Below are 23,660 nucleotides of genomic sequence, written 5' to 3' on the forward strand. Positions count from 1 at the left end.
AAAGGTATGTCGACGAAGTATTGAGAGAATGTGATTAGACAGAACATGATGTGATTTTCGTTTTACTAATGAAGACATGATCCTAGATAAGAAGATATGAGGATCAGATATTAGGATTATGATAGAATGGTAATTGATAGACGAGTGTTATTATCTCACTTTAGGTGAGTGAGGTTAGCAACTAGTCTCCTCTCCTCTCTTCCTTATGTGTAGTAACATTTAGTAGTCGTGCAATTTCTTATTCTTCGATGTGTGCTATTATTTATTTGCTTCATTTTCCATAAAAAAAAAGTTTTATTGTTGTATTCTTCGCATCCATGCTTCAATAATTTTTCTTTTGAGTCGATGCTCTATCAGAAACGGTCTTTTGACTTGACAAAGATAGAAATAAACACATGCGTATATCTTACTCTCGCAAACTCCATTTGAAAGATTACATAAAATTTATTATTATTGTATATAAGATACAAAATAATTTATTCTAATTATCATAAGGGGTAAAACTACAAATACAAATTCGACAAAACTCAAACCTCATAATTTATACAAATTATCTATCCAACGCAAATCTAATAAACAAAAGAGCTATAGTACATAAATGCACAAACTAAAAATTATGACTCCGCCTCAACTAATTACAATCTTGAAAATTGAAAATGACTTTATTTCAAACCAAACAAAACCTAGGTGGCAATCTACGTAATATTTTAATCATTTAGTGGCAATATTAAACTCACCGTTCACATATTTACTTCTCCCTCCTCTTCTTCTTCATCTTACAAATTTTCAACTTCAAACCGATCCAGAACCAAACCGGTTTCACACTCGAACCGCTTTTTTAATCCGGTTCGATCCCGGTTTACAACAGCGATTCCGGCGACTGGAATGACATCCGGCACGAGGTTACCGACATGGAAGGAAAGAGAGAACAACAAAAGGAGAGAACGACGGCGAAGAGCGATCGCCGCAAAGATCTTCGCCGGACTTAGAATGTACGGTAACTATAAGCTCCCGAAACACTGTGATAACAACGAGGTGTTGAAAGCTCTGTGTAAAGAAGCTGGTTGGATCGTTGAAGAAGATGGAACTACTTACAAAAAGGTAAATTGAAGTTATTGCCTTTTTCTACTGATTTTTTTATATTCATCTAGCGAAACTGAGCAGATTAATCGATTCGGATTGAGCTTATTTTTTGTTTTATTTTCGATCGGAACATCAAGTTCATAGATTCATAGTCTGAGATTTTCTGAAAAGTTTGAATATTTCTACAAAATGCTCGATTTGGACGAGATTACCCCTGCTGAATACTTGTATTTTCACACTCTATCTATACTTATTTTTTGTTGTAGAAGGTCAACGCAGTCATTTTTTACGCGATTGGCCATAGATTTAAAATATTTTTCACTTTTTTCCACACGAATTTATGGAGTTGGAGTTGAAACTGAAGAAAAATAGTTCATAAGTTGTTGTTGAATTTGAATTTTTAGGGCGAAGCATTGATTTTCAAATAAAGTGTAATTACTCCGAGAAAAAGTGAACAATTTTTATGGTCAAATGTGTCCAAATTTACTGCATTTTCACCTGTGGGCTGTGATGATGCTTGAAAGCGACGTTCTTTGAGTTTTTGCAGTTTCTGTCTCCTAACTCGAGCAGATTCTTTTTCACTTTCTTAAAGGGCATTTTGGGAATTTTAAAGGCTCACCACTCAAAGCACATAGTACAACTTCTTGATGCATCACTGTCTCTGGCATTGTCATCCCATATTTCTAACAAAGTTTTAAGTTTTATACACTGATGATGTAAAATACAAGCACAATATGCTAATTACCAGTAAATTTTCATAATAATACTAGGAGTATAGTAAATAATACTCTCAATTTTTCAATTTATGTGGAAAAATTTGAATATGTACTGAGTTTAAGAAAAAGGGAGAATTTTTTAAACTTATGGTTAAAAAAAACATGACATAACATTTGCTAGCTATAAGACTTTTGAAATGTTAGTCTTAAACATTTCGTGAAATTGTGTGGTTTTAAAAATTTCTCACTAATGGTAAAATGATAAGTTTAAGATGAATGATTTCTAATTTTAGAAAGTTGTTATGTTTTTCCTGAACAGACTGTAAAGGAAATTTGTCATATAAATTAACTTGGCAGGAGTATAACATGTTAAGTTACTCTTATTTTTTATATTGTCGGGTCATATAGCAAGGGCCGAGGTAGCCTTTAGCATATGGGTTTGGCTGAATCCAGTTTCGTTGGTCCAAACCATGTATATATGTTAAAAGATAAATTACTAGCACTTAAGGTTGCCGACTTGTTGTCCTAGAATTGAGAACTCATAAAACTCAAATCTTGGATTTGCGTCTATCGATAACGTTAAATTAGTTTCTAATAATTTGTGTATCCAATTTGGTTATAGTCTTTTACCAGATTTCCGGGGTTAAATGCATTGCCAATCTAAAGTCAAGCATGTGATTCAATAGTTGTTTTGAGGTGGTGTGGATTGGTTATCAAATTTGTGGGCCTTAGATGTTCTTGAATGTTGGGTGTCATTTATTATACTTTATGTTGCAGTTTGTTATAAAGTTTATAATGTATTGATTATAATATAAAAGGAAAGTAGATATCAAATCTTTGGATTCTGTATCACAAAAAAAAGAGAAAAAAATGGAGTAATTAATTGTTGAGGCTGTAAAGCGTGTGGGAAATTAATTTTGGATTGGATGGGAGGAGAACTGTTTATGGGTCTCAGAGTATAAATTTATAATCATGGTGTTGACACTACTGATAGTGCCATCATTCTTTGCCCCTTTAGGGTGTGGGTGTGGTTTATGTCCAATTCTTTTTGGGTATGTTGGTACCTTTATATCATGAATATGTAGGGATTGTCTGTCATTATGTTGAGTCTTTGGTCAATGGTGGGAAGGGGGACCAACATAATTGTTGTAGATGAAAACTTTAGTGGCCATTTGATGACAAAAAGAGTTTAGATTTGTAGTGATGCATTTGGAGCCTAAATCTAAAAATTGGAAGGTGGATAACAGTCACCATTGAAGTGCTAAAGATGACCCCACTAATATTTTTTATGAAGGTGGTGTCCCCGCCAGCTGAGGTCTGTGTACACACCACCCTCCCCAGGCCCAACTTATAGGATAACACTAGGTATGTTGTTGTTGTGGTGTCCCCGCCAGTTTGTGAGTTCAATTATTTTCACCGGGTAACTGTTATCTTTCACCATCACTGGTACCGGATGATATGACTCTAATATCTTGTGAATTCATGCGGAATGAAGTTAATTGGAGTGGATAATGAACTCTTATATTAAGGACTGAGTTTAAATATTAGGGACTAAACAAATCTTCAAAATATCAAAATACCTTGGTAAAAAAATATTCATGTCAAAGAGAAAAAATAGCCTTACCATCAGAAAAAGGAGTTGGCTTAACTGTGTACTATAGTCTTGCTACGACAAAAGGAATAGGAGGATCAACCCATGTGGAGAGATTTAATTTTCTTCTTCAAAACACAAGGAAATGCAGGAAGGGTAGAGCTCGGCAAAGGGCCCAAGAATACGGTAGGGTCGTGTCCTTTAGAAGATTCAAATAAGAAAAGAATTCCAAACCTTTATGCATGCACCTTCGTACAAGTGCTGCATACATGTTTGAAAAAGATTCAACCAATTTGAACCGCAACCAGAAAGGCTATATGATCAAGTACTTTAACCCTTGTCATCAGCTTATTTAGGTGATTTACTTGAAATCAATCTTCTCAGTGAAAGAGAGGTAAAAAAAATTTAAACGAAAAAAGAAGTAAGCTTATTGCTGTGCTTAGATCCATCCTTGTAAAACTTAGGGTGACTTTTCTGGAAATACACTGAAGATAAATTTCAGATTTCATTTTACATATAGGTGAATGAAAAGGTCCTGTCAGTGACTATTTGGTTACTAATTTTTTGGTCAAATCGATGCAAATGGTTTTCCAATTCATTGGATTTGATCTCCCTTCATTTCCTATACTGTTAGTTTTGTACTGTGATCCTGTTGGTCAATGTGTTGCCAAAGTTGGTTTCTAAATGCGAAGCACTCCCCAGTCCCTCCATCCCGATTTACTTGTCAAATTTTGACTTGACCCACATATTAAGAAAACAATGATTGATATAGTGAGTTTACTATTTTACCCCTATTAATTGATAGGGTCCCAAACATATTTACTTGGTACATTTTTCAAAGACATTAACTCAATGTAAATTGAGGGTATAATAGGAAAAAATTTTTGTCCTTGGTTTGTCAAAAATGACAAGTAAAAGTAGAAATCAAATTAGGAAATATTTGACAAGTAAATTAGAATGGACGGAGTAGATTGCTAACCTCATAATAACAGAATATAAGTTGCTCCGGGTTCATGATATTACTATTTTTCAAGTGGTGTCTCTGCTTCTGCGCTGAGAGGTATATAATAGAACAATGATAGAGATGAGTGGTGGCTTTTGTTTGAGTTGATATTTTAATCAATGACTTGGAAAATTATCAGGGCATTTAGGTCTGCCTGATTGCTTGGCACAAAAATACCATCTTGTTTATGCTGCATACAACAACAACAAACCTTTTGTACTCCCACAAGTGGGATCTAGGGATGATAGTAGGTAGGGTAGAGAGGTTGTTTCCGATAACACCTCGGCTCAAAAATTGTTCATGCTGCAGCTAAAACTTAAATGTTTTGACGTCTTTGAAGAATGGTGAGAACTTGAAATTGACTAGCTTGGCTCATTGTTTATCAGCTAGTAGTCATCAATGTGCAACACCTTATGAATATGACGTTTTCTTCTGCCATAATTGTATTGTTCTGGTGGCAGATTTATTATCGATTCTTTTTGTGATTATTCATTTTTTTATATGCTAATCGATTCTCTATTTTCCAGGGATGCAAGCCAGTTGGACATGTGGATATTATAGGTTATTCAGCATCAGTAAGCCCCTGCTCATCTTACCAACCGAGTCCAGGTGCTTCGTATAATCCAAGTCCTGCTTCATCATCTTTCCCTAGCCCAGTCTCATCCAATTATGTTGCAAATGTCCAAAATAATCATGATCCTAACACACTAATTCCTTGGCTTAAGAATCTCTCATCCGGATCATCGCCTTCATCATCCAGATTTCCCCACCATTTGTACATTCCTGGGAGCTCTATAAGTGCACCTGTTACTCCACCTTTGAGCTCTCCCACAGCTCGTACACCTAGAATGAGTGATGATCCCATGGCAAATTCAGGGTGGGCACAACAACATTATGCCTTCTTACCATCCTCTACCCCCGCCAGTCCTGGTCGTCAAACACCACCAGATTCAGGTTGGCTTTCTGGTGTTCAAACTCCACAAGACGGACCTTCATCCCCTACGTTTAGCCTTGTCTCACCAAATCCATTTGGATTCAAGGAGCCAATATCAAATGGAGGGTCTCGGATGTGGACACCAGGGCAAAGCGGGGCATGTTCTCCTGCAATTGCGTCAAGTATAGACCAAACAGCTGACGTACCAATGTCGGATGCTATTTCAGCAGAGTTTGCATTTGGCAGCCATATGATGGGATTAGTGAAGCCATGGGAAGGTGAAAGAATTCACGAGGAGTGTGCGACTGATGATCTCGAGCTTACACTTGGCAACTCTAGCACTAGGTAACCTCTTCTTATTACCAACGTTTTGCCATAAATATGTTTGCAACACGCTTATGCCGACCCACAAGCAAAGTTAGTTTACAACGGTGATGTCTAGGCTAGCTCACGCGCACCTCGACTAATTTCACTAGTTACCTTGTACCTCCCACTAAGAATAGGTATACTAGTTACTCTGTCCACCAACACTTCGACATATAGAAAGAAAGCACCTAGTGCTTTGCTTTAGATCTTTTCTCCTCCCTCTCCATTGACCACTAGGTCACACACTCGAGTCTGATTATTTATTTCTTTTGCTGATTTTGCAGATAGAGAAGTACAAGAGAAGTCTACTTATTCATTGATTTTGATCATAAACATATCTTTGTGCAAATTTGAAGTTAAACTTATGTTATTCACTTCTGGATGTGAAGATGTTCTGGTTAGTAAAACCAGTTTAAAATGCACAGTAGCAACAAATGTTACATTTTCTTGTAGATTGGAGTATTTATTTTTGCACATTTTCCCATGAATATTCCCTGTATTTGTAGTACTATCCCAATTTTTTATATTCTTTTTATTTTTTCCTCTTTCAAGATTGGAATTACTTTTTAATGTAGTTATCTTTTGTAATTGTTCACATGATATAGTATGTAGGAGTTAACTTACAAGAAGTGTTTTTCCCTCTCTTATTGTTTATTTACGATTTGTCAAGATTAAGTTAATATCTTTGGGTCGTTTAGTTCACATACTAGTTCCTAATAGTGTTTTGGTCTTTTATGATTAACGTTAATTATTTATTAGTAAAATAAGCTGAACACCCAATCGTTTCTAGTTGAGTCTGATGTGTATAACTCTCATCGACCACCTATATCATCGTCATCCATTTCACCACCACCATCAACTACCTTCACCAAGCACAACCATCGTCACGATGACCATCGTTGCTAGATTTTAGAGGAATCAAACAACTTTTATGTACAACACCATATAAATTGTGATTTTCTCACATTTAAATATATCATCTTAATAATCAAATATATACCATTCAAATTCAAATATCCTAAATTTTAAATGTGGCCTTAGACCTTAGTACACACATTAAGGTTGTATATATGGACCTAAGTCCAAAGGAGACAATATAACTAGTGGTTTTGGTTGTTAATACCTAGATATGGTGTCAAAGCCACTCTGCCTACAATGTTAGGTAGTGGTATGGCATGTATCGCGATTTGATATAATATCAAGTTTAAGCAAATATCGATCACATGGTGGGTTGAACCTCAATTGAATATAGGTGAACCCCATATCTTTATGATAATAATAGATAAACTTCAGCGAGGATGTTAAGTCATATCACATATGTAACACACTTAGTTAAGTAAGTATGTAATAAAGCAAACCTTAAGACTCTAATGACGCGTTTAATCAAACAAGGGGCCTATATGTCTTTTGAGAAAACAATATAAAACAGACTAATAATTTCCTTGTGATGAGAAGTAAGAAAATTATAAAAAGTGAAGTGTATATCACAAGAGTCATTGCCTGCCATTTCAATAAAGATAAATCAACTAACAAATTCCATGAATCATGGGGCAAATGACTAAATACTTTCTTTTGCCCTTAGCTACAATATTTTATTACTACTTTTCCTAATTCATTCACAAGAATTATGTGTGAACACTTTGTTCAACAAAGTAAGATTCCAAAAATAAAGTGGTGTAGGATCAAATTTGGACTTTGGATATATATAACATAAAGTTGCATAGTTGAAATATCTTGTGTTTGACTGTTAGTTAAGATTATCCATGAGGATTGTGATGGAACGGATAAAATTTCTCAATTTTCAACCAGAGGTCTTGACAAGTTCGACCCTTGAATATGAGAAAGAAACATGTCAAGGAGCGATTCTCCCTAAATATAAGCGCCTTACACGCTACAAATCTGAATTAGTCGGAGTTACAATATGAGTATCAAACATCAGATGGAAACCAAAATAACCAAAATAGATGTGTTAGTTAATATGCAATCTTGATCTTTTAATATATATATATATATATTTAGACAAGAAGTCAATAAAAGAGCATTTTGGAGACTTTTAATTAGAAATGGTAAATAGTGGGATGTTTTAGTGGGGTTAATGCATGCGGGTTAAAAAAGTTGTTTTTGCATGGCACTAATCATGCAAATTTTTGTGGGTTGTTGAATTTTTTCACTCATATTGTGTAGCTTTTTATTAATTAATTAATGTTCAATTACTATGTTGTAAAAGAAGCTTCTATTTGATTTCCTAATTTATATGGAATAATAATATAGTTGAAGCATGTTACAATTAACTGCTGGTGATATTGTTTGCTTTGAATTTAATATACACGATTTAAAAATATCTCCGGCTTGCTTTTAATTTTTTTTTAATATATATAAATTGTGTTTTATCGACGTGAGATTTATGTGTTAATTACACGGTATCACTCAAATATTATATGTGCCTATAAAATGATGCAATCATGAGAAAATTATGAGATCACACAATGAGGAAACATATTATAAAGATGTGAAATGTGTTTTTTTTTTTAAAATAAAAGAGAAGTTACTCAAAAGCTGTTGACTTGATCTAATACAAAGTATATTGCTTGTTCTTTTTGACGTCTTCAACTAATAAAACAAAATAAATTACTTTGTTAAGTCGAATTGAAATATATTAAAAATATAAAATTCTACACTATCAATATATGTATATAATTTACATGTAATTTATTTACATCCATGATCCAACTATTTAAAAGATTTGAGATCTTTAAGGTGAACAGAAGAGTCTTGGAGTAACAGTAAAGTTGACTTTGTGTTATTAATAGGTCATAAATTTGAGTCGTGAAATAATTAAAAACATCAAGATAAGTTGTCTACTTAACACCTTTAGGAATCCACCCCTTCCTCAAACTTGTGAATGCATGATGGATGCTTAGTGCATCGAGCTATTTCTTTTTTTGGTATTTCATGTGAAGAGCTTAGTAAGAGGGTAAAATTAACAACTAGCGAATTTATGATTAGAAAATACACAAGTTTCATCAACACAAATCAATAATCATAATAAAATTTATTTGTACAAAAAAAAGACGTGTTGAAGATATAATTAAATAAATATAATAGTGTCACTTTCAACATTTTAATTATTTAAATGAGCTCTCCATATAACCATCATCTATTGCAAGTTTTGTTCCTTAATTTTTTCTATTCCTTAATTATAAGTAGATATATATATGAGTAATATATATATATATATATTCTCCTTGGATGATTTGGACATGTTTATTGTTCTAGGATTCTACTATATATATATTTCCTATGAAAAACAATTAATTCTTTGGAAACATAGAATCTATCTAGCCAAATGTCCCTTTTCTTGCCTTTTTGCCTAATGTTCGGTACTTATATCATAATTTGATTAATTTGAATTAGTATTATAGTATAAGATTTATTAGAAATCTAGAGAAACGTTTTTCATTAATTTTCTTTTTAATATTCAGGGATTGAATTTGAAATCTTTTGTTGAGAGTAAGGATATTAGAGCTTAGCCTCGACAAATTCTGAATTACGCCACATAAAATTCATTTACATAAATTAAATGTGCTTCCTATTTTATATTTTTATTACACTTAAATTCGAATTCGAGATATCTGATTGAGGTACGTACGTAATGTCTTTCGACAATAATGGTAAACCGTTATTAAACTTTTTCATAAGTCATCCTCAGCCTCCCTATAGGCTATATTCTCAAGGAAGGAAAAATGACAAGTTAAAATAAATAAATTATTGAATAATAATATCAATTAATTAGATGAGAATAGAGCAATTAAAATTACCTGCCATCAAATAACGTTTATACCAAAGAACAAATATACTTAATTAGTATTAATATATGCAGTAATTTCTAAGTGTCAACGTTTGCAGTTATTTTAGAAGTCACCCTCCTATACTAAAATAAAAAAATCTACTAGACAAATATAAATAAAAAATGTTTGTATAATTTTCTTAAGCTAATTTAATCATGTTTCAATATGGATATAAGACACTTAACGAGAAATCAAAAAAATTAATCTTGTGTAACACATTTTTTTTAATGAATTGCTCTAGTTCAATAAAAACCGTTCAAGCAAAATTAGTGTACATCTTCTTTCTCAATTTATGTAACACATATTTAAAAAAAAAAAATTCATAAATAAAAAATTTCATTTTTTGTCTATTGAAATGATTTATAGTCAATTAAATATAAAAAAATTTGTATAATTAACCAAAAATTTCAAAAGCTTTTTTATTTTCTTAAAATTTTATATCAAATTAAATAATATCATATAAATTGAGACGAATAAAGTATTGCTTCTTAATTTATATTAGATAAAAAAAAATACAACTTTAGGATAAAAATGATGATAGAACTTTCATTTGTCAAGTGGATAGTAGGGCAATTAGTTAATGATTTGTGACAAAAATTTCTTCTTTATATTCATAACCTTCTTGGATCAGATATAATGCACTATCTTTATTTACAGTTTAATTAATTAATTAATTAATGCTTACAAACTTTTCAACTATATCCACTCATTGCAAAAATAAAGATTTATCGAAAACCCACATTTGAAGGTGTATTTTTTTTTTATAGGTTATACTATGTTTGATATATTCTTGATCTGTTTTTAGTGTCTAGTACTGTTATTTTTTTATATAATGGACTTTAAATTTGATGAGACTTTTCTAGTGTTTCTAGTTTATTCTTTTTCACAATTCTCCTCACTTGTATAATAAATTTGAAGAAATAATTTTTTTCAAAATATATTTTAAAATTCACATTGAATTAATTCTCAACCGTTAGGCAAATGACTACTTTAATTTGTTACTGAGTTTCTTAAAAGATATTTCTCAAGTATTTTGTAAAAAATTGCAATATAAATAAAAAATCTATCCATTTAAATTACTGAGTTTTCAAGAATCCGCATCCAATACTCTAAATCCGCCCCTACACATGATGGACTATTTTTTTTATCATTTTTTTTCATCTCTTTGTCAAAGTATAGATCTCTCATAAAGAAACAAAAAAGGCAAAAAAACAGAAAAAGAATAAAGTTGTCTCTTCCTCTTTCCTCTTTCTTTTTAAAATTTTTTATTAATCAATTTTTTCAAACTATTTTTTTTTTGTCTATAAATAGGAGATAACCCTTGTTCTTCACAACTACCTCCTTAGTATTAATCCATCTTATATACCCTCTTTTTGTTTTCTTGAACAATTAATTAAGGATTCATTATATATTATCTATGGCTGATCATCAGATTAATGCTAATGGAAATATTAATCATGGCGTAAGTTTAAATATTAAAGAAGATCATGATTTGAATAATCACAAAGAGTCTTCTTCAACCTCAAGTTTTCTTACTGTTCCTTTCATTCAAAAGGTGAGTACTTAACATCTTAATTAATCTTCTTGTTGGTAAATTTTTTGTATGTGAAAAAATATATATAATTAATTACTCCAATTTTTTCTATGAAAAATGATGGTGAGACACGAGCCTAAATTTTTTGTCTATTACGATTATATCATCTAAAAGTCTAAATGGTTATTTATTAAAAAAACATCTAGATAGAATAATTTCTTACATCCGATTATTATGACGTTCCTGTATTTGTTTTGTGGCCCGATAAATTTGAGTTTGTGTCACGTAAGGCCTATTTTTTTTAAAAAAAAAACTCTTTCTATCAATATTTTTTCCTTTCTTTATTCATTCCAGCATAATCCTGGATGGTATCTAGCCAGTTTGAATATTTGATGTATATATCTTTTCTTATTTGATTAATTATGACTCTTCCAAACTCCACTTGTTGTATTCCACTGATCAAATATATGATTTGATTAATTATGATTATTTCAGACGTTACTTATAAAATTACACTGATCGAATTTTACAGATAATAGCAGAAATGATAGGAACATATTTCTTGATATTTGCTGGATGTGGATCAGTAGTGGTAAATGCAGATAAAGGGATGATAACATTTCCAGGAATAGCCATAACTTGGGGACTTGTTGTAATGGTTATGGTTTACTCTGTTGGCCATATTTCTGGTGCACATTTTAACCCTGCTGTCACTATTGCATTTGCCTCTGTCAAAAGGTTCCCTTGGAAACAGGTATTCTTTCCGTTTCAATTTATATGACGTAATATTTAGATAAGTATGTTTTTTGAACAGTTCAGTGCATTAAGCTCCCTATATGTGCGGGACCCCAAAAGGATTGACCATAAGAGTCTATTATACATAGTCTTACCTTGCATTTATGCAAAAGACTGTTTTTATCGCTCAAACTTATGACTTGCTGATCATATGACAACTTTATCAATTTATATGACATAATTTAATAGGACAATTTTTGTTAAAATTGAAAATTTCTTAAACTTATCAATTAACTCTCATTTACACATATGAGTTGTAGTTGCTTGTCTTGATTGAGCATCTGGTCGAGTATATGAGCTATATGATTTAATAAGTCGTAAAATCTCAGGCTTATTTCAATGAAGGATGATTATATCTATAACTAAAGAAGGTGACATATTTGAGACGATTAATTTATCTACGTTAATGAACGTTTGAAAACACATACATAATTTTTTTTAAAATTTAAGCTACAAATGTCTAATATGAACGGTGAACACTTTACTATGTGTTCAAATGTTCAACTGAGATAATATGTAGTTCGAGGAGTATCTAAATAAACTTTACTGTCAAATTTAAGAGATTGATAATATATTAATACCGTCGAAAAAATGAAGATTTTTAAGACAAATATATCTTTTCCTTTTTAAAGGTACCAGCTTATGTAACAGCTCAAGTTCTTGGAGCAACCTTAGCAAGTGGAACTTTACGATTAATATTCAACGGAAAACACGATCACTTCGCCGGAACCCTACCGTCCGGCACCGACTTTCAATCCTTTGTCGTCGAATTTATAATTACTTTTTATCTCATGTTCGTCATCTCCGGTGTTGCAACCGATAATCGAGCTGTAAGTAATCTTTCTGTCCTAATTTATATGGTGGTATCTGACTGAACATAGAATTTATCAAAGTGAAAATGATTTTGAATTTTGTTGTCTAACGCGAATCATAAACATTTCTGTGCTCTAAAATTATCTCATTAAGAGTAAAATTAAAAAAAAATTTAAAAAATATTATTTTTGAATAATAATATATGGCATCTAATGAAGCTATAATATAAGGGTATTTTAAACCATAATCAGAAGTTGAAGGGTTGATTTGGATCTTTTCTCTCTAATTTGGACACGTGTAATTCATTCATTTCATGCTTAAGTTATGTTAATATTAGAGTAAATTAATTTATTTCGAATTAATTTCTTGAAGTAATTTTATTAGTTGAATAGGAAAATTGCTTAGGGATTCTTAAACATTCATTGTTCCATAATTAAAATATTTGAGTCATGTTTATGATTTGCAGATTGGAGAACTTGCTGGTCTTGCTGTGGGGGCAACAATTTTGCTTAATGTGATGTTTACCGGGTAATTACTCTCTAATTAATTGTAAAAATAGTCATCGTAAATTTCAAATTCCACAAGTAAAACTCCAAGCTATTTACACATAACTACTCATAGGTATAAAATTTTATGCATAATATACATCTAATTAATCAAATTCCACAAGTAAACTCCTTTTTTAGTTGACATGCATAAATTAGATATTGATTACGCGTATAATATACACTAGCCGACTTTCATTTTAGTATTTTCTTTCCATACTTGATTTTGATACGCTATCAAAAACAATCTCTCTACTTTCACTAGAAGTACTGCATACACCCTCCCAAATCTCACCCCAAACTCAACACTTATGAAATTATACTGGATATGCTCTTGTTGTTTATCAATCAACTATGTGTAACTTAAGTGTTTGAATGAGCGGCTATTTAGTTTAATTCTTACGTACTAATGAGTTGTGGTGGAACAGACCGATATCGGGGGCATCAATGAATCCAGCAAGGAGTTTGGGCCCAGCAATAGTGTCAAGCCATTACAAAGGCCTATGGATTTATTTGGTCAGCCCAACACTTGGGGCCATTGCTGGTGCTTGGGTTTACAATATAATCAGATTTACTGACAAACCTTTGCGTGAAATAACCAAAAGTGGATCTTTTCTCAAGTCCAAAAATTCTAGCACTTAAAAAGTGGACATATTTGCAAAAACTAGTAATAATGGATGATGAAAGCGGTTACTTTTGCAATATACAAAGGGAAAAGGTTATAAAGTGGTTACATTTGTAATACACAAAGGAAAAAAGGCTATGTATTTTGTATTATAATAAATGAAGTAAATCTATGCTTTTTTTAGAAAATTGTATGTCTTACCTACTTTAGTTGTCCTATTTTATGTAAAAGTATTAATACTATTTAGAGAAAAGGGCATTCAAATTAACGAATTCGTAAAAGGGCATTCCAAATCAGAGATATTTCGTGTTTCTGTGAAGGATGGTATAACAAAGAAATGGACCGTAAGAACATACGTGATACTATATAAAAAGGTTACAATTTTATCCTTTAAAAATTAAACACAAATATTATAAATATCTCTATGTACGAAAAATATGTAAAAAAGGGAAAAGGTCCAAAATTGCCCACTTCTATTACAAATTGTTTTGTTTTAATATCTTTGCCATTAGTAAATTGCCGAAAATTTGCTCATGTTATTAACAAAATTTGAGCATGAAATAAGTCGATTAAACGTGTTTTAATTATTCTAAAAATATCCCTTAAATTTTCATTATGATTTAGAAAATTCTCAAGGTAAAGCTATTTAAGGTTAAATATAAAACCGAAACTTTTTCCAAAAGTAGGTGACAAATTAAATCAAAGTTTTTTAACATATAAAACAAAGTTGCTCGATTTTTCCAATGGGACAGTTTTGATCTTTTCCTTTATTTTATTTTTTTAAAAAAAAAACTTTTTTTTTAATAGCTATTCATGGTCCCACTTTCCAAAAAAGAAAAATGTCCAAAAAAACTTAAAGAAAATTCCCTACTTACCCTACTAGGCTACTACTAGTAGAACTTTAGGGTGTTCGGACCGGACCGGACCGGTTCACAAAACTTCAACCCGACCAGTTCGATGTCCGACTTGAAGGGACCAATTCAAACAGTCACATAATTAGGCTAGCCTGGACCTGGCGGAAGTTGGTTTGAACCAATTTTAGGTTGGTCTGGCTCGTTAGACAAGCATAGTGCAACTTGTCCGGTCCATGGAAAATTCAACTCGGTCAATTCGGAGTCCAGGTTGGAGGGAGGAGTTCAACCGTTACATAAATTCGTCTGATTCGGGTTGGATGAAAATTGATTTGATTTGATGTTAGCTCAACCTGTTAGACATGCATAATACAACTTGTCCCGTTTATTAAAAAAATCAAGCCTATCAATTCGGGTAGTTCAACCTGTTGTCAGGTTGGTCTATCCCATTTGATAATCATAGTTTAACTTCCTTGGGTCCGTAAAAAATTCAACCCGGTCAATTTGGGTTCTTGTTGGAGGGAGGAGTTCAATAGTCTCATAAATTGGACTAATTCGGTTCGGACGAAAATTGATTCAATTCGATTTGATTTGATGTCATCTCGACCCATTAGATAGGCATAGAGTACACCTTGCCCGACCCATAAAAAATTCAACCTGATTAATCCAGGNGATGATGAAAGCGGTTACTTTTGCAATATACAAAGGGAAAAGGTTATAAAGTGGTTACATTTGTAATACACAAAGGAAAAAAGGCTATGTATTTTGTATTATAATAAATGAAGTAAATCTATGCTTTTTTTAGAAAATTGTATGTCTTACCTACTTTAGTTGTCCTATTTTATGTAAAAGTATTAATACTATTTAGAGAAAAGGGCATTCAAATTAACGAATTCGTAAAAGGGCATTCCAAATCAGAGATATTTCGTGTTTCTGTGAAGGATGGTATAACAAAGAAATGGACCGTAAGAACATACGTGATACTATATAAAAAGGTTACAATTTTATCCTTTAAAAATTAAACACAAATATTATAAATATCTCTATGTACGAAAAATATGTAAAAAAGGGAAAAGGTCCAAAATTGCCCACTTCTATTACAAATTGTTTTGTTTTAATATCTTTGCCATTAGTAAATTGCCGAAAATTTGCTCATGTTATTAACAAAATTTGAGCATGAAATAAGTCGATTAAACGTGTTTTAATTATTCAAAAAATATCCCTTAAATTTTTATTATGATTTAGAAAATTTCTCAAGGTAAAGCTATTTTAAGGTTAAATATAAAACCGAAACCTTTTTCCAAAAATATGTGACAAAATATAATTAAAGTTTTTTAACATATAAAACAAAGTTGCTTGATTTTTCGAATGGGACAATTTTGATCTTTTCCTTTAATTTTTTTAAAAAAAAACTTTTTTTTTAAATAGCAATTCATGGTCCCACTTTCCAAAAAAGAAAAATGTCTAAAAAAACTTAAAAAGGTAAAGAAAAGAGTAAATTTTAGGTTTAGCAAACATAAAAATCATATTTGTATGTTATAGCTATAGTTTGTATAATTGCGCTCTATAACAAATTTTATGTTTGCTATGACTATTAATATGTATATTTCGGTATACATATACATAAAAAATATGTATTTGGGTCTATTTGTATATTTCGGTATACAAATGGGTCCTGTATTTGTTTATTTCGATCTATTTTGTATATTTTGGTATATAAATGGATCTTGCATTTGTATATTTCGGTATACAAATGGGATGACTAAACAAAGAATGTTTGCTGCGAATTACAAATAAAAGAAACTATGACTATAGCATTTAATTTGAATTAATAGTTTGCTATTTTATACAATTTTCCCTAAAGAAAGTTGCTTACTTACCCTGCTAGGCAACTACTAGTAGAACTTAAGGGTGTTGGAGGGAGGAGTTCAATAGTCTCATAAATTGGACCAATTCGGTTCGGACGGAAATTGATTTGATTCGATTTGATTTGATGTCAGCTCGACCCGTTAGATAGGCATAGAGTACACCTTGCCCGACCCATAAAAAATTCAACCCGATCAATCCGGGTAGTTCGATCCGATTTTGGGCCAATCTGCCCAGTGTTTTGGACAGCCAGAGGCGACAAGAGTATGCCTCGCCACAAGGCGAGACGCTCTCCTTGTTGAATTGCAGCTCCAATTAATACCAAAAAATTAAAATATTTAATTGCACATATAAATAATCAAAATCACAATAGCAATAACATATTAGCAAATATTTCAATTCAAAAACTGAAAATAGATGGTACATACTAAAAGTCTAGAACTTGAGTGAGAAAAAAAAAGAACAAAAATCAAAACTATGAGAAAAAATAGAGGTAGAAATAACTCTGAAGTTTGAAGAAAAAGAAGGAAAAAGAAATATTTCAACAAAAACTGAAAATAGATAATACATACTAAAGTCTAGAACTTGAGTGAGAGAAAAAAGAACAAAAATCAAAATTGTGAGAAAAAATAGAGGTAGAAATAACTCTGAAGTTTGAAGAATAAGAAGCAAAAAGAAATATTTCAATTCAAAAATTGCAAATAGATAGTACATACTAAAAGTCTAGAACTTGAGTGAGAGAAAAAAGAACAAAAATCAAAACTATGAGAAAAAATAGAGGTAGAAATGACTCTGAAGTTTGAAGAAGAAGGAGGAAAAAGAAACAGAGGACGAAGAAAATCTAAAGAAGTAACGAAGAAGAAATTTGAATAAGAAAAGAAGAAATACATATTCGTTGGACTTTGGAGTTGCCGGAAAAATCTGGCTGGTCGTCGAAGTCTAGTCGAGTCGACTGGTTGGAGTCGCACTTGCACTACGAGTGTAACTGTGCAAATTTGAAAAAAAACGCTATAATTACCTTTTAACTTTTAAAACCCTAAGTTGGTCACCTTTATTTTTTCAAAAAATACAAAAGGCAACGCCTTTCTCGCTTCTCGCCATTATCGTCATGACGTCGCTTTTTTGAAGATCGTCTAACCACAAAGCTAAAAGGCGATGAAGGGTCGCCTTCCCTCGCCTCTTGCCATTAACGAGGCGATCGTCTTTCACATCGTCTACCTCATTAGACAGGCATATTACAACTTATACAAGCCTATCAAAAACTCAACCCCATCAATCTAGGTAGTTCAATTTGATCGATTTTTTGAGTCAACCTACCCCTTTAGACATAGTACAACTTATTCGGGTCGATCAAAAGTTCATCCCTATCAATCCGAGGGCCGGATAAGAAGGACCGATTCCAACAATCACATAAATTAGGCCGGCCCATATCATGCAAAACCCCAAAATCCTCCGAAATTGAGTCGGCCCAACCCGGTCCTTTAGACATGCATAGTACTATAGAAAAGCCCTGTGCACTAAAGTTCTCACTATGGGTAGAGTCCGGAAAAAGGCCCAACCATAAAAACCTATTCTACGCAATCTTACCTTGCGCTACAATCCTAAAAGAAGCATTGCCTTCTCCATCACGTAACAAACTCACATAAAAAAACTCCTTTATACTTCAATTTTTCTTACCTTATTGCAATTAATTTTTCTTACTTCAACAATGGAAGTACTCTACACCGCCGCCGTGAAAATCATAAACATCAGCGATGACGACTACCACAACGATGATGTTTTAGTAATACACTCAACTCAAAAAATTCCAAGGCGTAAACGTAAACGAGCCGTAAGGAGAAACTTCGAATCTGTTCGTTCAAATCGCAGCCGTATTGGAACGGAAAAAGTCTTAATTGAAATATCCGATGATGAAATTGAAATTTTATCGAATAATTCAAACTTCATATGTGAGATTTGCATAGATGAGAAGCCAATGACTGAAATTTTTCAAATTATGGGTTGTAATCATTCTTACTGCAATCAATGTACTGTCAATTACATAGCCTCGAAGCTCCAACAGAACATTCCACAAATTTCGTGCCCTGTTTTGGGTTGCAATGGGAATTACGAACCTTATTATTGCAGATCGATTCTTCCTAAACAAGTTTTTGATAGATGGGGAGACGTGTTATGCGAGATGATGATTATGGATTCTGAGAAATTATACTGTCCTTATAAAAATTGCTTAGCTCTTTTGATTCATGAAATTCGGGAAAAATATATGGTGAATAGTCATTCGAAATGCCCGGAATGTAAGAAATTGTTCTGTGCTAATTGTAAAGTTCCATGGCATAAAGGGATTTCGTGTGAAGAATTTAAGAAACTGCGAAAAAATAATGAAACGGGTACGGAAGATATGTTGCTTATGAAGCTTGCAAAGCGCAAGCGATGGCAGAGGTGTCCAAAATGCAGAATCTATGTGGCTAGGAATAAAGGTTGCGCTCATATGAAATGCAGGTTAGTTTCGAGTTTTGATTTTGTAGTCTTTTATAAATATAATTATATATTATATGTTTATAAAATGAATTGAATTTTGATATTGTAGTCTTTTACAATTATATATTATATGTTTATAAAATGGATTATGGAAGTTATATATTATATGTTTATAAAATGGATTATGGAGGTTGGTTTCAAGTTTTGGTTTTCTATCCCTCTACAAATATTAGATGTTTTATAAAATGAATTCAGAAAGTTGAAGATGTTCATAAAATGAATTTATAAAGTTGATATTTATGAGTTTAGTATTATGACGGTTTTGATTTATTGTTCTGAGTTACTACTCACATATTTAATATATTTTGTTAACATTTTGTTTGGATGGTTCTTAGCTACCATATATCATAATATATGGTATTGTGTTTTATTGTATGGTATGAATACAACATTCGATAATTATATCGTTCATTCTCATTCTGAGAACTTTAGAGAAAATAGTTTTTAAAAATCCTAATAAAATTGGTTTTTGGAAATGTTTTTCTCGAAATGAAGAGAATGAAGTGGTTGACAGACAAAAATTCTAGGTGATTTTTTATGGACAAAGTTACATATTTATGTTGCTAGTGGGAGGTCGATATGTGTCTTGTAGAATTAGTCGAGATATACGAAAGATTACCCAAACCCTAGGCCTAACTTTTGGTTTTTTATATTTTTTAATTTTTGAGATAGAAAGTTATTTCTAGATTTATGGTCATAAGCTAGACTATTTAAATATATATAATATAACAAAATATTTTTTAATCTTGTGATTTTAAACATGTTATGTGGAAATTAAATTTAAAAATTTAACATTCTTTAATACTTCGAAATGTACTAAAAGAAAGAAAGACACAATATAAATTTTTTTGGTTAAAAAAAGCTTATAGTAATAATTCTATAATTACTAAAAAAATTGGAGCCATCAAATTTGGGGCTAAGACATATGCCTGACTTTTTAAAGGCATTGAGCCGCCCTTGACTGAACACACCCTAATACACTACTCACATATTTAAAAGATTTTGTTAACATTTGGTTTCGATGGTTATTATGTATTATTTAATAATATATCGTACTGTGTTTTATTGTGTGGTCCTGTATTATTTTAATAAATACGATATTTAGTTAGGTTGTATTACTTTCTGTCATTACATAGTATAACCCAGACAACCCTATGGAGGTGAAAACTTATTTTTTTAGAGAATATGCTTTTAAAAGATTTCTAATAAAATTGGTTTTTGGAAAAATGTTTTAATCATCCAAGGATATAACCCGGTAGTCAATGAAGTGGTTGAGAGCAATAAAGTCTCATGTTTAAATTTCAATGAAGACAAAAAATACTAGGTGATTTTTTCCATCGTCCCTAGCTTGGTGGACAAAGTTTCATATTACACGTTGGTGGTGACAGACAACATGTGAAATAAGTCAAGACATGCGAAAGGTGACCCAAACACTACGATCATAAAAAAAATGTTTTTCTCCATATAGACCACACAATGTTTAAAGTGGTGTTACATTATCTCGGTATCTCTTCGATATCGATAATGATGACTGCTTGGGCATTAGACAATATTAATTGTTAACAAGTTGTGAATAATGTTTTAAGTTCTGATGCATTATTGTTTTTAACATTTGCAGGTGTGGATGCCACTTTTGTTACAAATGTGGAGCAGATCAAATTCTTAATCCCAATCACCTATGCATAAAGTATAGTACCTTTTACTTAGAATCTGTTTCCTATAATTGGAATGTACCTAAATTAGTTCACTTGGCACACATCATTGAGGTGGATTCAATAGTTGATATTTATATATAGGTTCTGTATTTTAGGATATTGATTTGACCTATTAACATGATTTATTTTATATTTTGTCGCTAAAATGACGGATTCTTGTTGTTTTACTATAGAAGTTGTTCCTACCCCACCAGTACATGTACTAGACATAACTCTGATGATTTAGTCTAGATAGAAGAAATACCGAAAAACGATTCTTGTCTTTCTTTAGAATGGAACACTCGACTTTTATGATTTTTAGTTTTTCACCCTAGCTACTTTCACCATTCACTAAACTAAATACTTGTATGGAATAACTCTGCCTATCAAAATTTATGCTATATAGGAAGAGGTTACTTAGATGATTTTTGTCTTTCTTTAGAATTGAACACTCATTTTTCTGATTTTTTTAGTTTTTCACAACTACTTTCATCGTTCACTAGGGATCCTATCCTTGAGTGCATCATGATTGATTTACCTTTCTTCTTTCTAAGTTTTGTGTTGTTATATGTGGTATGTCCATTAAGTTTTTGTGCCATTATAGTACAAATTGATATATTTTTGCTCATACATGGAATTTATAAAACTAATTTATTTGAGACGCTCTTTATAATTTTCAGGTAAAGTAAATTGAAAGAGTGAAAGAAGAAAATCTAAAGATGTGGTGCCATGAGATATTCAGTTTGAGGGTACTCTCTCATTGGGGCATGCCGACGTTAATCTTGCGGCTGAGAACTATCTGGTGCGAGAGTAATTAAGACGCGAAACTTATAGAGCCATAGCTTTGTAATACTTTCTTCTCCAACTCACTCAATCGATAGATTGAGGCAATCAACTTTTGTTTTTTATTTCCTTTTTTCTGATTCTTTAAGTTATTCAGATTATTATAGTGCATTTTTCCTGTATAGACATTATAGATTTATAGCACAGTAGATTTATTACATAATTGCATCTGAATAAAATATGATATTATTTTACTGTGCGTTTGATTGATTATTTTTATTAATTTGGAATAAGAAATTTTGAGTTTATTTATATCACATTCGTAGTATTATTCCTATGCTATTTTTTTAAAAACGTGCGATAATAATTTTGAAATTACTAAAAGAACCTTTTTAACAACCCAAGTTGTAATTGTAACCACATGAAATACTTATACTTTTAATTTATTACCATTTTTGTCAACTTTTAGCAATACTTACTTAAACAATCTTGTTCCTTTAAACTTAGCAAAAAGTGCTGCAATTCGCAACTTTTAGCAATACTACCATTCAACTAAATTGTTATATATAGTTAAAAGAATAATGTTGACAAATGTCGTAAATATTTTTTAAAAAGTGTACACGTAAGTGATTTTCCCAATCTTAATTATCAGAATAATACTAAGGGCTCGTTTGGTGTGAGGGATAATACCAAATAGTTCCGGGATTAAATTATAGTACTACTTATTTTGTTGTTTGGTTGGCAAGTTCGGGATAACTTATCCCGAGATTAATAATTAGTACCGGGATAAGTTATCCCTCTCCTTAGGTGGTATAGTAATCCCGAGATAACTTATCCCGGGATAAAATAGGTAAATGACAAAAATGTCTCTTTCAACCCTTTTGTTATATCACTTTTTACATTAATGAAGGGCATTTTTGTAAACAAATAAATTGTTCTTAAAATTTATTATTTTGAATACAACAAACCAAACACTCAATAAAAAATAATCCCAACACAACTTATCCCATCATAACTAATCCCAACATAACTTATCCCATCATAACTCATTTTCAAACCAAATGACCCCTAAAAGAACAATACTTATAATAATTATATATTTATATGCTATCTTTATCATTAGAATAATACTAATTACTAAAGGTTCCTTTTTATTCGATCCCAATAAAAAAAAATCCTACTGATATCATGCATAATATTCAAATTTCGAGATAAAAATTACTCCTTGTCCCTAATTACTTATCCACTTTTGAATTGACATATTTATTAAGAAAATAATGATTAACAAAGTGAGTTTACCATTTTACCCCTATTAATTATGAAGTTGATGAATTAAAAACTTGAGATTTTCAAGAAGTTCTACATTTTTTAAAGTAATTAATTGAGGATACAATAAGAATTTTTTTTTGGTCCTTTCTTGATTTGTCAAATGGATAAGTAATTAGGGGCAGAGAAAGTACTTTTTGAAAGACGACAAGTTTAATTTACTCTATAAATTTAGACTTGTCAATATAATCTCAACTTCTCATCTCGATGACGTGAATTTCAATTATTCAGTAATCGGATTATATTTCCAAATTTACACTTATCAAAATCTCAACTTCTCTTCTTAATGTAAATTTCAATTAGTCATATCACAAAACAAATATTCACTCCTAATAAAAAATACTCCTATTAGTTCCCTACTATCTCATACTCAAGTTTTGAGGATAAAATTACCTTTCGAAAGACGAATTTTATTTCTAAATTTTAAACTTATATTCATATAATTCTCAACTTCTCTTTTCGTCAACTTAGTTCTCAATTAGTCCGATCATAAAGCGAGTATCAAACGTTCAATTAAAAAAGTATAATATACAAATATGTCTTTTAATTTATAGTTATGCCATTCAATTTTAGATATGCATAAGTAAATATTTAAACTTTTATAAAGTTAAACAAATAAACATATACGTAAGACTTAAGTGTCTACTTATTCAATCTTATATAAATTTAAGTACCTACTTATGTATACAAAAACTTTTCGGACAAATATAAAACAAAGTGAGTTAAAGCGCACATGTAAAAAAAAAAAA

At 31.3% G+C, this 23,660-nt stretch overlaps 3 protein-coding genes across 5 annotated transcripts; all 3 read left to right on the plus strand.

Annotated features, from left to right (window-relative positions):
- The first annotated feature begins 766 nt into the window (after positions 1–766).
- LOC125860397 (BES1/BZR1 homolog protein 4-like) lies at positions 767–6,281 on the plus strand. Of its 3 annotated transcripts, none has more exons than XM_049540345.1 (3): positions 767–1,101; positions 4,921–5,672; positions 5,984–6,281. In XM_049540345.1, the coding sequence occupies exons 1-3, from the start codon at positions 886–888 to the stop codon at positions 6,045–6,047; spliced, it is 1,032 nt and encodes a 343-aa protein (XP_049396302.1). In that variant the 5' UTR covers positions 767–885; the 3' UTR covers positions 6,048–6,281. The 3 variants fall into 3 exon arrangements, with proteins under 3 accessions (XP_049396302.1, XP_049396303.1, XP_049396304.1); XM_049540346.1 differs by having other exon boundaries at positions 768–1,101; positions 5,978–6,281; XM_049540347.1 differs by lacking the exon at positions 5,984–6,281 and having other exon boundaries at positions 768–1,101; positions 4,921–5,676.
- Positions 6,282–10,857: 4,576 nt separating this feature from the next.
- LOC125860865 (aquaporin NIP1-1-like) lies at positions 10,858–14,041 on the plus strand. Its single transcript, XM_049540896.1, has 5 exons — positions 10,858–11,096; positions 11,608–11,829; positions 12,503–12,700; positions 13,150–13,211; positions 13,657–14,041. The coding sequence occupies exons 1-5, from the start codon at positions 10,959–10,961 to the stop codon at positions 13,868–13,870; spliced, it is 834 nt and encodes a 277-aa protein (XP_049396853.1). The 5' UTR covers positions 10,858–10,958; the 3' UTR covers positions 13,871–14,041.
- A 4,237-nt stretch (positions 14,042–18,278) lies between these two features.
- Positions 18,279–20,904, plus strand: LOC125859192 (E3 ubiquitin-protein ligase RSL1-like). The gene is made up of 2 exons (XM_049538898.1): positions 18,279–19,069; positions 20,727–20,904. The coding sequence occupies exons 1-2, from the start codon at positions 18,279–18,281 to the stop codon at positions 20,902–20,904; spliced, it is 969 nt and encodes a 322-aa protein (XP_049394855.1).
- Positions 20,905–23,660: the final 2,756 nt, after the last annotated feature.

Source organism: Solanum stenotomum, chromosome 3, assembly GCF_019186545.1.
Source record: "Solanum stenotomum isolate F172 chromosome 3, ASM1918654v1, whole genome shotgun sequence".
Taxonomy (NCBI): Eukaryota; Viridiplantae; Streptophyta; class Magnoliopsida; order Solanales; family Solanaceae; genus Solanum; species Solanum stenotomum.